The 15,393-nt window shown below is 36.6% G+C and overlaps 1 protein-coding gene across 1 annotated transcript in view; it reads left to right on the top strand.

The window, feature by feature from the left end:
- Positions 1-15,393, top strand: part of mef2d (myocyte enhancer factor 2d) — a 71,551-nt gene that overhangs the window by 9,800 nt on the left and 46,358 nt on the right. The window contains 1 exon segment of the mRNA NM_131317.1: positions 1,805-2,008. Within this exon segment, the coding sequence (NP_571392.1) occupies positions 1,805-2,008 (204 nt within the window).

Genomic DNA, 15,393 nt, shown 5'->3' with positions numbered 1-15,393 from the left:
CTTTAGTCCCTTATTTATCAAGGATCACCACAGCGAAATGAACCAGCAACTATTCCAGCATATGTTTTACGCAGCAGGTACCCTTCCAGCTGCAACTCAGGACTGGGAAACACCCATGGGCAAAGTGCAAAGCGCAGGGCACAAACGCATTAGAGGCTTGTCAGAATCCACTTTTGCCAATATAAGGATGGAAAATTCAGCTTTGCGCATAGTCTAAAAGAGTTGAGCTTATTTTCTTAATGAGTTATAGGTGTGTTTTGAGAATAAACCAATCAGAGTCTCATTTCCCATTTCCTTTAAGAGTCAGTTGGGTCGCGCCAAGGCGCATTTGCTATTCACATGTCGACTTTGTAAGTGGAAAAACTGAGCACTTCACTAACAAGAAAACAGTTAAACAGCATCTGCAGAGCGAGAATGAGAGACAAGCCTTCTCATTATCTACTTTCACATTCGCTATCGTGGATAGGGAAACCTTGTACGCACAGACATCAATTAGCCTATAAATAATTTATTTTGTTTGTTAAGCGCAAATATTCGTTTCAAAACTAATTCTAAATTCAGTTCTAATTTCCAGCAAACTAATAAATAGACAATAATAATGAAGTTATTATTGTGAAGTATTTTTGTGTAGTTATTATGAAGTAATGAAGTGCTCAAAAACCTGGGTTATATCCTAAAACACATGCTGTGCCCCATATGGTCTAAAACCTGACAGGTGGACAAATCTAAGCTTATTTTTAATAAAACAAATATAAATATGCATATAATAAATAATACTGCTAATAATAATAACATTATACAAAAGCAAATTGTTATGAATAAACTGAAAAAGACCCCGAGATGAAGGCATGAAGGCAGTGGTTTTATATTTATGTAGGCTAGAAAATAATATGTTTTGTAATATTTTAATCCTTATATTTTTATCCTGTATATATTCTTATAATATATTATATATATCCTTAATATTTTAATTATTTTTCATATGTAAAGATATTTGCGTATTGCTTACTGCGTGTATTAAGCACAATAGACCGGCTTTGTTCTGGTCAACTGAAAAATCTATATCTAATAGTTTCTCAAAATAGCAATGCGCCAGCAATATACCTTATCACGCCTCCCTTTTTAGGCCAGAATGCCAATGGGTGCACATATGAGCGCAAATGCATTTGCTATTTAAACAGCGTGGCGCAAAACATCAAAACGACTCTTGCGCCAAGCTGAAACTAGCAAACAACAATTGTGTCGCGCCTTGCGCCACATTGCGCCGGGTCTATAATAGGGCCCTTAAACACTAGGCCAATTTAGTTTATCGACTCATAGTGTATGTCTTTGGACTGTGGTGGAAAACAGAGCACCCGGAGGAAGCCCACATGAACAGACGCATATGTACGCACACAGCCTCTCCTCTTCTCTTTTCGCTGTATCTCTCTTTCTCTTGCTCTCAGAACATGCCAACTCCACACAGAAATGCCAACTGGCCACGCTGGGACTCAAATCAGCAACCTTCTTGCTTTGAGGTGACAGTGCTGACCACTGAGCCACAGTGTCGATTTCCAGTGTCACCTAAAAATAAATCCTTAATTCTACCACAGGCTATAAATGTTTCTTTTATGTAATTTAGAATTTTGACATCTTCATTTATGTTAATTAGACATATTTGAACAATCATTCTTTTTTCTAAACGTCCTTGAAGTTTAATAGGTTTACCTGAGAAACAAAACCGCATAAGAAGTATTTAGTTATCCTTTATCTTCTTTTTCTCTCTGTCTTCTCTCTGTTGAATTTTCTCTCTTTTTCTCCACAGGTGACCTTCACTAAACGGAAGTTTGGTCTGATGAAGAAAGCCTACGAGCTCAGTGTGTTGTGTGACTGCGAGATTGCCCTCATTATTTTCAATCACTCAAACAAGCTCTTCCAGTATGCCAGCACTGACATGGACAAAGTGCTCCTCAAATACACAGAGTACAACGAGCCACACGAAAGCAGGACCAACGCAGACATCATTGAGGTAATGCAGACATACAAACTCGCTATCAACCCTTCCTCTTCCAGGTGCCAGGAAATTGTTTTGTTTGTCTTTTGGTCTCGCTCATCCTTTATTTGTTTGCTCCTTCTCTTCTTCCATTCCTTCTTTCCTGTCTGGTGAACAGTGTTAATTTGGTTGCAGTAGTTCAGTCAATATCCCCATTTGGTCGGAACTAGTTTTCCCTGAGGAGGAGGCCAGGTAAATTTGTGTGTTTTTCCCTTACAGAAACCTTGTTAAAATCACAGAACAAATTACCCCAAGTTTTCCGGCTAACTCTCAAATCCACCGAGAAAGAACTCGTCCAAATTGGAATGGCTGTAATTGCGATAGCTTTATTTATTATTTTTTCACAATGTTTCTTCCTCATTTATTTTGACCTTTTCTAAAACTGTAATTAAATCTAAATGCGTTGTTTCATTACATAGCGAACACTTACTATGGAAGTAGACCATGCTAATTTGACCTAAAAGTTGTACAGTTTCACCAGTACAATTGAGTACAATTTTACCAGGTGACTAATGAATGAAAAATTAAAATATAATATAAATGCATAAAATATAATAAACAAATTAAAAGCATAAATAAATACAATAAAGAAAAGTTACAATTGAAATAAACAGCCTTTTATCATTCTCAAGACTTAGAGTATTCAGGTGCAGTAATTGAATTTTGAAAATAAAAGTAATTCAATAAAATGATTCGTTATTAAAATTACTAAATGTACAGTTTCATATGACTGAAAGCTTTTAAAATCCACAGTCACAGGTCTCAAAAATACATGCCAATGATTAATTATAGTACAGACTCAACATGGCCAGTCCTGCAATGTGACTAGGGCTGAATCATTTAATCGATTACAAAAGAATGAAATTGTAGTTATTGATGTTTCGTTTAAAAAAAAAAAAAATCCATATAAGGCTTCACTTCATAGACTAGTAAACAGAAGCGTGGTTGTTTGATGGCGAGAAGTCCAGTAATCAACAAATCACAGAGAAAGCAACAGAGTTAAGGATAAACATAAGACAGCCACCATAATTGACACAAATTTCAAGCGTAAGATGAGATGAAAAGCCATGTAAACACAATAGACATAACAGTTTGACAAGACCATTGGCCCCTATAAGTAATAGTCAGCCAGTGGTATCTTTTTTTCCCTCCCTTGGCGCTGTGTCGTGGGTTAAGGCTAACACTTACATTGTTTACGGACTAATGTAATGTTCTAAAACACTTGTTTCATTCATACTGTTGCGTGTTAAGGTTAAACTGTAACATTACGAGCTAATGTAAAGTTGTAAAGCTTTTATTTATTTTGCGCCGTTGTCTTTTAAGGCTAAGCGCTAACATTTTGATCTAATGTAAAGTTGTAAAACTTTATTTCTTCTTCGCTGTCGAATTAAGGCTAAATGCTAACATTACGATCTAATGTAACGTTATAAAGCTCTTATTTCTTCTGCATTGTTGCATGTTAAGGTTAAATGCTAACATTATGATCTAATGTAACGTTATTAACCTTTTATTTCTTCTGCGCTGTTGTGTTTTAGGGCTAAACTAACATGACGATCTAATGTAACATTATAAAGCTTTTATTTCTTCTGCATTGTTGTGTGTTGAGGCTAAACGCTAACACTACGATCTAATATAAAGCTTTTTTTTTTTTTTGCGATGTTGCGTGTTAAGGCTAAAAGCTAACATTATGATCTAATGTAAAGTTGTAAAGCTTTTATTCTGCATTGTTGCATGTTATGCCTAAATGCTAGCATTATGATCTAATGTAGAGTTAGAAAGCTTTATTTCTTCTTCGCTGCTGTGTCAAGGCTAAACGCTAACATTACGATCTAATGTAAAGGTTTAAAGCTTTTATTTCTTCTATGTTGTTACGTGTTAAGGCTAAACGCTAAATTTACAGTCTAATGGAATGTTAAAAACAGCTATTTTGCATAGCTGAACACACACCCATAAGGAGATGATGCATGTGTGGGAGTAAAAGAGTGTGTGTGTGCCCGTCTAGAGAGCATGAAGGGTGGTTTCAGAGGCCTGTGGGTCTCTATACGCTGCTGGCGAGCTGCCTGGACGATGGTGGGACAGGAGAGGTAGGGACAGCTGCACCCTCTACCACCTCCTGCCTTTGGCCAGAGAGGAAAAAGTGGCTTACACACAAACACACACACGGTGCCCATCCGGCGTCCAAACCGTCCAACACAAGATGGCGACTGTGTGTGTTTGTGTGTTTGTGTGTGGCATGTTGTTGTTCTGGGGCTCGTAATGTTAACATGGCAGGAACGGCGGCAGTGGAAGTTACTGGAATATTTCTTGAAATAAATGGATTGTTCACTCAAAATAAAATAATATTTTGTTAAAACTTCCTCATGGCTATTTCACACCTGTGTACTGTTATTTTTTTTATCTTCAAGCATTTTTTAGCCTATAATGAGTAGCATCAAGTGGTTCATTACAAAGAAAGCACTCAAACAAATTATTTGTTGTCAAAATAGACTGGTCTGTGTGTTGAGTTTAACTAATGCCGAATTCAGACTGCCCGATTTTTAAAGTGATCGCGTCTTGGATGTTTTCACACTACATGACTATCTGGGGTCATCACTGCTGTGTTTATACTGCAAGATGGATTAATAACAGGGCATGACTTTACAATATGAAGAATCGCTGACAACTTTGTCACGGCCCGCAAACTACATCACACAACCAAACAAACATACGCTAAAAGTGACATGGAAACAACACACGGTCACGTAGTATATCCTTAGTTATTAACTACATAATGACAAAGAAACTTTTAGTGCGGTAGAAAATGCTCTTTTTTTGCTCACCTGACTTTTGAAGAGAATTAGCAATTTCTCCTCAACTTTTTTTCTTTTTCGACCCGGTTCAGATGACACGTTAAACAGATACGGGTGATTTCTTGGGTCCAAATAGAGCGAAAAGAAGCTCTTTTAGCTTCTCCCCCAATCTCCTGCTGGCCTGTAGATACACACACTATGGATGCAGCTCTCTCATTTGCTGTAGGTAATCATCAATGTTATTTTCAGTCAGAACACATTTCACACGGCATGATTTGAATCATAGACAGCTATTAAGCATGCCGAATATCTAACGGGTGTCGGAGACTCATCAGCGATTCTCTCACATCATGTCTTTGATAGTTCACACTGTATGATTGTTACTTATGTCAACGAGCACCGATTTGCCTTTGATTTTGGGCATTTTTTTGTGATTTCTCAAAACCTGTTGGCGAGTCAAAATCGGGGCTAAAATCATGCAGTCTGAACTCGGCATAACTAACTCAGTTATCTGGTAATTTGGGTTTTTGAGTTAATTACAGAAGAGTGGACGTGTTTCTCAGATAATTGTAATGCTTCTTGAGTTTAACTAAATAGCACAATTATCAGTAAATAAAGATGAGTAAAGTTAATCATAAATCCTCAGCAAAAGAATCCCGCATCAACTTTTTGTTGTTTTGTTTTGATACTCATCAACTCTGATTTATGCACTTGTCACTATGAAGTCAGCTGTTCAATTCAATTCAGTTCAATTCAGCTTTATTTGTATAGCACTTTTACAATGTAGATTGTGTCAAAGCAGCTTCACATAAATGGTCATAGTAACTAGATCAGGGTAGTTCAGGGTAGCTGTTGCAAAAAAAAAAACATAAAAAATTATTTAGTTTCTTTGCTTCTCTTAAGTTCAGCTCGCTTGAAGCGAACATTTCTATTGAATAACCTAAATTTCTGTCTTTTACTTACAAAACTGGAACGTGACCTTGCCAGGAGCAGGGCTGAAAAAAAGTATTTCAGATTACTTGACTATTTCCATTCTTGAGTTTAACTAACCAACTAAATATTTGGTTATTCATCATTGGCAGATGATCATTTAACAACCAAAATGTGAATCTGTTAATCACATAAAAGCTTATCAAACATTATCAAATAGCCTTAGCAGAAGAGTGTTTCAGATCATTCAAATATGGACTCAACAGATTCAACGACTTGTCACTATAAACTAGGCATGGGACGATAATCGTTTTCAAGGTATACCGTTATTTGGAAAAGACAAGGTTTTAAAACCGCCAACATTTTCTGTAATACCGTTTCTAAGGTATGTGTAAGATTATTTATATATTTGTATGTGTAAGATTAAATATATATACTTTAGAGCAGTCATCACAATATTGTGAAACCGTGATATTTTTATACATGGTTATCATATCGTCAGACTCTTATACCGGCCCATGCCTACTATAAACTATGGATGAATAGTAACCAGATGACAGCATATGTGCTGCAACAACATGATGTTGGTTAAATAATGATGGACGTGCCATTTTGAGTGAACTATTCATTTGAAACTTGAAATGTGTGTGTGTGTGTTTAGAGGAAAAAGAAGCATTTTTGTTACGTTTGTCGAGATTAAAGGGTCATTTCCGTGCAGTTTAAAATGCACTCAAGACAGAGTGAACGCTTGAAGTTGAGTGTTTGATGGTGAGAAACTGATGTGTGTGTTTTCTGCAGAAGACCCCAATGGTACAGGCGCATGTTTCCTGTTGGGTGCAGCTGCAGAAATCTCTTAAGCGTGTGTGTGTGTGTGTGTGTGTGTGTGCGTGTGTGTGTGTGTGCGTGTGTGCGTGTGTGCGTGTGTGCGTGTGTGCGTGTGTGCGTGTGTGCGTGTGTGTGTGTGCATGTACTGTGGTGAGGGCGTTGGGCCGCTGTGGGCCACATCAGCTTAAGCCTGACTGGGCGGCTTTGTGTGTGTGTGTGTGTGTGTGTGTGTGTGTGTGTGTGTGTGTGTGTGTGTAAAGGCTGAAGGCTGTCTCATGTAATATTGAGAAGCAGCGTGACAGTAGAGGCAGACCTGGTGCTGAGTTCCCAGCGTTTGGCCTGATAAGAGATGTCTTTGGGGCCAGTAACGTTCAGAAGGCCTTTTAATACAAACACACACACACACACACACACATCTTTTTTGTTCTATCAGGTTATTTTACTGTCAGAGACCAAGAAGAGAGAATTCAACAAAGTGAGAAAACGATGACTGCTTACATTCACCCAGAGAAAAACCCTCATTCACCCTACAGCTCACTGTACACACACTCACACACACACACACTCACACACATACGCGCGCGCATTCAGGCAGACATGCTTTCACACTGATGCATGACTGAACAGACGCATATGTACGCACACAGCCTCTCTTCTTCTCTTTTCGCTGTATCTCTCTTTCTCTTGCTCTCATCTCTTCGCTTGCCTCGTGTTGCACGTGCCTAGTGTGTGTGTGTGTGTGTGTGTGTGTGTGTGTGTGTGATTGTATGGGGGCTGCCTGCTTCTTCTGCCAGAGCTTGTTAATCTGCTTGACTGCAGATCCCAATCAGGAGAGAGACAGAGAGAGAGGGAGAAAGAGACACAGAGAGAGGGAGGGGAGAACGAAAGAGACGGAGAGATGAAGAGTGGGTGTTTAAGGATGAAGATCCTGTAGATATCATTTGGGATTGAAAGGAGGTGGTGAGAAGAAAAACACAAGGCTTTGCCCTTTTTCATAAGCTAGCTCAGATCAAGAGGCTGTGGGGACGTCAAGAACATCAAATAAATAAAAAATATAAACAGTTTTTTAATCAATTATTGATGCGATTCATTTATGCTGAGGGTTCTGATGAAAAATATAACACAATTTCATCAAAATCTAATCACTTTTCAGCTTCAAAAACTAAATTTATAACTTTACAGAGAAGGTTCACTCAAAAATAAGAATTCTGATGATCATTTAGGCCCATTTCTACCCCTTAGACCTTCCCCATTACCCCTACCCATCGTTTTGTGCATTCGCGTGAAGGGGTAGGGGTGTCCCAATTGTCTTTAGCTTAAAGGTGTAGAGCTGAGGGGAAGGGCTAGATAGCCCTTGAAACCAATCTTTTTCAGGACCATGTTTGAAACCAAAGAGTAAGAAAATTTCCCAAAAGACACCATCTACAACGGCAGCATGGCTGCACACGGAAGTCAGGAGATGCACAAATTAGTATTTTTGTCATTATTATGAATTTTTACAACAACCAAACACATGTTTTAACACATTCATAACGCCGTTCGTGTTTTACCGTCATGCCAAAATAAATAAATAAATAAAAACCTCTAACATTCTGTCACACGATGACACTGTCAGAAAAGTCTTGTGGCTGGAATTTAACTTTTTACAGTGTCTGGTATAACAATAATGTTGTTTTTGTGCCTTTACATAGATGAATATGGCCACGGTGTAAATTCACAGTACAGTTACAATTTTATTGGCACATTATATGGTTATGATAACATGATATATGCCTTCAGTGATTATTTGAAGATAAATACCAAAAAATAATGCATTTGGAATAACTACAGCAGTCGTGATCATCGATCTCATATGAAGCAAGTAATCGTGATGACACATGATGCTGTGCACAGGTGCTGTAGTGCTGTCCCATTTACGTAGATGTAAAATTTGAAGCCCTTCACCTTCACACTCTGTTTCAAGGGCTAAGAAGAAGGGGTAGGGGTACAAATATAGAATTGGGATTGGGCCTTACTCGCCCACGTGAGTGACCTTACTTACCACGTGTTGCTCTAAACCTGTCATAATAAGGTTTTTTTTAGGCAGCTCTTTTCAATGCAATTAATCAAGAAAAGCATCTTAAAGCACCCATAAATTAGGCCATATGACACTTAGTAAGTTTCTCAAAAATGTATTTGAAATGCAGATTTAGGAGGTGATAGACTTTTTTTTTGTGAATAGAGAATTAATTTTTGGTGTTATATCAATGCATGTTATTTAAATTTTTTTTTTATGATAGTCGAGGATCAGAATATAAAAAGCTGAACTGTAAGCTGCATTTAATTAATGTTTCTGTTTTAAACCCTTTAACTGCCTGCTCTACCAAACGGTTGACCATATTTTGACTGTTCTAAATAATTACTGTTAAAGTCATATAAAGAATCACTGATTTAATTAATGACTTACACACACAACATTGTTGATTTACAAAAAAAATTAAACATAATCCTGTTGCACTACTACACTTGATTTTGGTTTATTGCAAAAGAAAACAAGGAAACATGTTAAATGAGAATTTTAACTAGCAACATTAGGAGTAAATCTAGATAGCAAATGCAATCCAATTTTTTTTCTTGGTGGTGCAGTTAAATGGATTAATGTACCATAAAAAGCATACAGATTTGAAAGGACACAAGTCAGTCAATAATGACAGAAGTTTTGATATTTCATGAACCGTTTTTCTGTGTATTTGACCAATACTGTCAATCAATAAAATAAATGTAATTGTGTAATTACACTTTATCTGATGTAATTCATCAAATTAATCCCTATCATTGGATGGATGGATGGATGGATGGATGGATGGATGGATGGATGGATAGATGGATGAATGGACAGATAGAGTTCCTAAGAAAAGCTTGTCAGGGACATAATTTTTTTTTTTTTTTGGTATTGAACCTGTTTGGTATGACAGAAAGCATTTAATCTATGATGAATGTTGATTACCATATTGAGCTGGACGTTAATACTATTTCCCCCCCCAATAATACCAACACATGTAAAAATAAAAAATAAAAATCCTTTATGCTGACTTTGAGATCACAGCAAGAACTAATGTGCTAATGAACAGTGCTTTATTTAAAAAAGTGAAATATTGTTTTAAATATTAACCAATTAAACTAAAACGATGAAATGTAGTCAATTAAGTAAATTCATTTAAAAAGTTGTACTTAATTAAAGTCAAGTAATTATTCAGGCAAACTGTAATTATAGAACAAATTAACAACATAATCTCACAGAGTGGTTATTTCTTTTAATTCACATAACAGACAGTGGCAGGTATATTAAGCTTTTCTTTAACCTGCTTAATTTTTTTCATTTATCTGTTTACATGCAGTTAAAGGCATGATTTATCCCAAATTAAAATTGTCATCATTTACTCACCTTCAAGATCCAATTCCAAACCTGTTTGAGTTTCACAAAAAAAAAAAAAAAGATGATATTTCCAAGATAGCCAAAGATTTAACTGCAATATTGACTTTTATAGCAGGGATAAAAATACTGGCGAATAGTGGTTCCCAAACTGTTGTTGATCTTATTGCACAGACAAGGTTGGATTCACCTGATTTGTTGACGAATAGGTTGCGGATCCATTCCTTGGCAGTTCACAGGTCCTTTACTGGGCAGTTTTACCCTTCACAAAGAAACTTTCCAAAGACGACTGTTTGTGTTACCCATTTTGCTGCCTGTGGGTTAAATTTGGGCGCTCAAGTGACCGAGTTGTAAGTGAGAGAATGGAGTCATTTTTCAAAATAAAAATTTTTCAAAACAGTTTGGACTCAGATTATAAATAAAACTGAAATAATTAATGATTTCTTGTATGGCCCGGTACCAATTTATCCACAGGCCACAGGCTGGTAGTTGAGGATCACTGCTGTAGAAGCAGTGGTTGAGTGTCATCAAATGTTTGGTTACCAACAGTCTTAAAAATATCAGCTTTTTCAAAAAACCAATTGAGGTTTGGAATAAGTTGAATATGTGAGTAAACTATAAACACATTTTCTTTTTTGTGTGTGTGTGTGTGTGTGTGTGTGTGTGTGTGTGTGTGTGTGTGAACCAACCCTTTAAGAAAAACCTGCTATTTTTACATTGGCCCATTATCAGCCTGGCATTTTGGCCACGTCTATGAGCATTCAATGTCACATGTCCATCGTTACAGGAAGAATGTAAATTCAATTTGACTATTGATTTGATACAAGAACCAGTCATTTTGTCATGTGAAACCAGCGGCACCTTTAAGTGTGACCATTGCAGTTATATTATCGAGATAAAATGACTGAACTCTTAACCTCTGTCTGTGAGTTGAGAAATGTGTGTGTGTGCTGGACATCAGCTAAGCCCTCTTCGATATTGAGATGATGTACTCCAGCTTATTCTCAGATCCGCCTCCACAGTGGGCTGAGCCGTGGGCTATCATCCTAGATCAGCTGCTAAAATCACTCCATTAGCCTCATGTATGAGTTATGGTCCAACTCGTCTGATAATGGCAGACACGCTGCCTTTAAAGGAATAGGGACTCGGGGATGAGGAGGAGTGGAGGGTTCAGATGGGCCACTAATCTGTCAGATGGGTGTATCTGGATGCTATCGTGTTTGTAAGCTGGCAGGCTGTGGTGAAGCCGAGGCTTTAAGCGTGCTCTCAAGGGATGGCCGGGGGCTTGCAGCCTTCGCTGCTTTACACACTGCAAATGGAAGGTGACATTACATTCTGCCTGTGTTGGACATCAGCACGCACTTCTGTACACTCCAGAGAGAGAGTTATGGGTATTTTACAGTGCTGTAAACCGGCGCTAATTTTCAGATTTGGGTTCAGTTTTCATGGTTTTGGATTGCTTTTGTTTAGGGCTGCACAATATATTGTTCCAGCATCGATATCGCAATGTGCGCATCCGCAACAGTCACATCACAAAGAGATGGAATGTTGAGTCGTGATTATAGATGTCCAGTAGATACAAAATTGTATTTAATCACCGTATTATCACAGAATGTATATAATTTATGGAAACAAAAAATTTTACTTTGAATTGTTGTCTTGTTTTTAGTCCAAATATCTACATTTCAAAGCAAAAACAAGATCATTTTAATAAACCCACTGGCAGATGATTAAGCTTGTTTTAAGGAAAAACCCTTTCTTTTCACCCATCTTGCTTTGATATTTGGATTATAAACAAGACAAAACAAAGCTTTTTTTGCATTGTAGTTATTCGGTTTTTGCACATCAATACTGTTAAACTCCCAAGAAAACCATTCAATAGAGCTAAGCCATCTATCTTGTGAAGCTGCATTCATATTGCAATTTGCATCGCAGGAAAAAATATATTGCATTATCAGATTTTGCCAGTATCATGCAGCCCTTGTATGGATTCAGTATAATACACAAAAAAATCACAGTTTAGAAAAGGTAGGGAGAATTTTATTTTTATTTTTTAAAGTATTTAATAAAAAATAAAATGTACTTGTAATTTTCCAAAAAATCATGAATATTATAAATCATATGTTAACTTTTATTTACTGTTTTTATTTTTATTTTTTGTGATGCGCAAGCAAACGCCAAGACCATGAATTTATGTAAAAATTCTATGATTCAATTAATTTATAGTAAAATTATTATGCCTTAAATACTAGGGATGTAACAATTCACCTGACTCACGATTCGATACGATTCATGATACTAATCTCATGATTCAGGATTTAGCCACATTCTTTGCAAAATAATAAATTTGCTATTTAAAAAAACAAACAAATAAAGAAATAAAGAAGACTATAAACAAACTAAAACTGTGACCATATTGGGATTTTACATTTTTAAAAAGAAATATCACCATATCTATGTTTTGTAGCATATGCTGAGGTCTTTGCACATTTACAATGCTGGAAAAAAAAAAAAAACTCTTTTACCGGAGACTGAGATGGTTCTTGTGGAGTGGTATGCCCTTCCTGAACTAGAGAGCAGTGTGTACAGAAGTGGTCACTGGGCCCTCTGCTCCAGGGGACTGGCCACTGGCATAAAAATCTGATTATAAAGTGGCTAATTATATAGTAGGATAGAGACAGGAGGTAAACATGATTATGAAGGTGAATAAATAATATTACTTGCATAATTAATTAGTATAAGTATCAGTGTGGTACACTTAAGAAGAGATAATCTTGAACATTTTTAAATTGAAAAGGAGAGGGTAAAAAATGATCTAATAGCTGGTTCTGTAGCAAAACAACTTTTTCTTTCAGTCTGAAAAACATCTTCAAACTTTCGCTATGAAAAGACTGATGCAAATCATTCGATCCACATGGTTTGGCTTACTAATAGTGTTTATTGCATATAGACGTCCGTGACTGTAGTTTTTCACTGTGATGTTAGTTTATGTGCATCATATTCGTTCTTCTGTTAGTTAACATCTTTTTGCAGGATTTGCACACAGTTTGTGTTTTGTCTGATGCACTTCACCGCTGTCATTTTACTTTGCCACCTCACCTTTTGCGCGCCCCTGATGTGCAGGTAAAGCGAGCTTGCGCCTGTAAACAGCGCCCCCTCTGTTTAACATTTCTACCTGTTTGCTCGTCAGATATTTAATTAAATTTTTAACCAGCTCACTGTAAATCATTACATCCCTATTAAATACGTATAAATTATCTTCAGAAAAAAGCATTTGTAAACCTGAAAAGTACAAAAGTTTAAAAAAGTTGTTTATTTTCTTTGATTCACAGATTAATATCAATCTGAATCTGAAATTGAATCTTAATATTACAAAAAGATTACTGGTGATAAAACCATGAAATTACCGGTCCACCTGAAAATCATAAGCACAACAGTTTTATCACGATTTACCAAAACATCTTGGGCTAACCAGTATTTTTGACAACTTTTTGTTTTTAATGAATTCTCAAAATATTAAAAAAAGAGATAATTTGTGTTTTTTATTGCACATTTGTACATTTCAATGTAATTTCTTTCTTATTGTGACAAATATACAAGTACTCTGAAAAAAATGAGTCAGAGATGATTTATTATTTTACTACATTTTTTAAGCGGTTGTAAGCAATTTATTTTGGTTAAATTTAAACAAACAAGATAAGTTAAACATTACTATCTTTGTTTGTTAAAGTTCAACACAGAAATAGTTTGCAACAAGTTTCTTGTTTTATTTTCAGTGTATATCAAACAGTTTTTCAGACAAGACAAAAAAAAGTAAGAATTGGCACTTAATTTAGTCCATTTTGCTATTGGTTGGTCTCTTGTGAGTGACAGTTATCCTGTCCTCAAGCCAAGGGGGGTCCTAGAAAAGTAAGGGAAATAGATTGAACAGGGCACATTATAAACTTAATAATGCATTTATAATAATAATAATAATAATGCAGTATTCCGAAGAAATGTAAAAAATCGTATTTCATGGTGACTTTAGACTTTCAAACTCCCACATAGGAAGTGGGAGTTTGAAAAGACAGCATAGGATGTAGAGCGGAGAGGAATAGAGGACAGAAATGAGTCAGCTCGGTAAGTCGTGGAAGAATGAGAGCATTACTGGATTAGAGAAGAGACACAAAGACGTAGTGTGAAAACCATCAAGAAGCGCAATGAATGGGTGGAAATGTGACGAGAGAAGAAGAATGTTAAGGTCGGGGGTAACACGGATGAAATCATGTAAAGCCAGGAAGAGCAGGACGTTCGGGGAGGGGGAGGGAAGAAGGCGGCTGCAGGGGGAGGAGCTACTGAACGAGGTTAGCCAGTCAGAGATGGCGAAGCTCTGCAGGGGAATCTTCCCTTGGCAACACAAACATGCACCCGCCCCGTAAAGGAGAGACAGCAGGGAGAGAAATACAGGGACAGGTGAACAGATGGAGCCGACTCAGAGACAAGCTGATCAGCTGACCCGCTCCTCACTGAGTGTGTGTGTGTGTGAGAGAGAGCGTTATGTATGAACGATTGAGCTTGATCAAGTGCTTGCAATGTTTGTTTTTTATTATCATTCACCAAAGCATCATTTTAATGATAAATTATGAGTTGCTAGGGCTAATTGATATTGCTTGACTTTGTGACCCCAGAACAGCCTCAAATTGGGCAGGGTTTTGAGGTGTATTTATAACTTCTTTGAGTGATTAAACTTAGAATTTTGCTTGGTAGAAAATGAATGCAAGTATGTCTGATGTTAAAAGAGCTAGTTTATGCAAAATCACGTTTTAGTTACTGCATGTATTACTGTAATAATATGCAATGTTAACATCATCATTGTTTTACATTATCTGTGTATACACTACAGTTCAGATGTTTTGGGGTAAGGCTGCACAATTCTGGCTAAAATGAGAATCACTTTTTTTTTGGCTTAAAATCAAGATAGCGATTTTCTCACAATTCTGTAGACGTAAAATAAAGGTTAATATGAGTAGGCTAATATTATTGTTATTTCCCAAACATTAAACAACAATAATATTAGGCCTATGTGTTAAGTCTACTGTTGGTTAAAATGCTAAATGTTGTATAGACTTGGGATGGTGGAATTGAACAGACTTTAAATGCCCTGGTCATTAATGTACAGTAAAGTGAGTGCATCAAAATACAACTATTCATTATTCTGAAGTTGAATTATTGTGTTTGAGACGTATGCTTGCAATCTGTTACTGACAACATTATCAGACTACTTTTAAAATGAGACATTTGTCATTGTCAGATTCTCTCCTGCACTATATTCCAGATTATATAGGGTAGAGAGTAGTTGACACTGATACACGTTTATTCTATTACACAACTCTCTGTGTTCGATAAGAAAGAAAAAACATATCAAA

Source organism: Danio rerio, chromosome 16 (assembly GCF_049306965.1).
Source record: "Danio rerio strain Tuebingen ecotype United States chromosome 16, GRCz12tu, whole genome shotgun sequence".
Lineage (NCBI taxonomy): Eukaryota > Metazoa > Chordata > Actinopteri > Cypriniformes > Danionidae > Danio > Danio rerio.
This window is presented reverse-complemented; position numbering and strand designations above follow the sequence as displayed.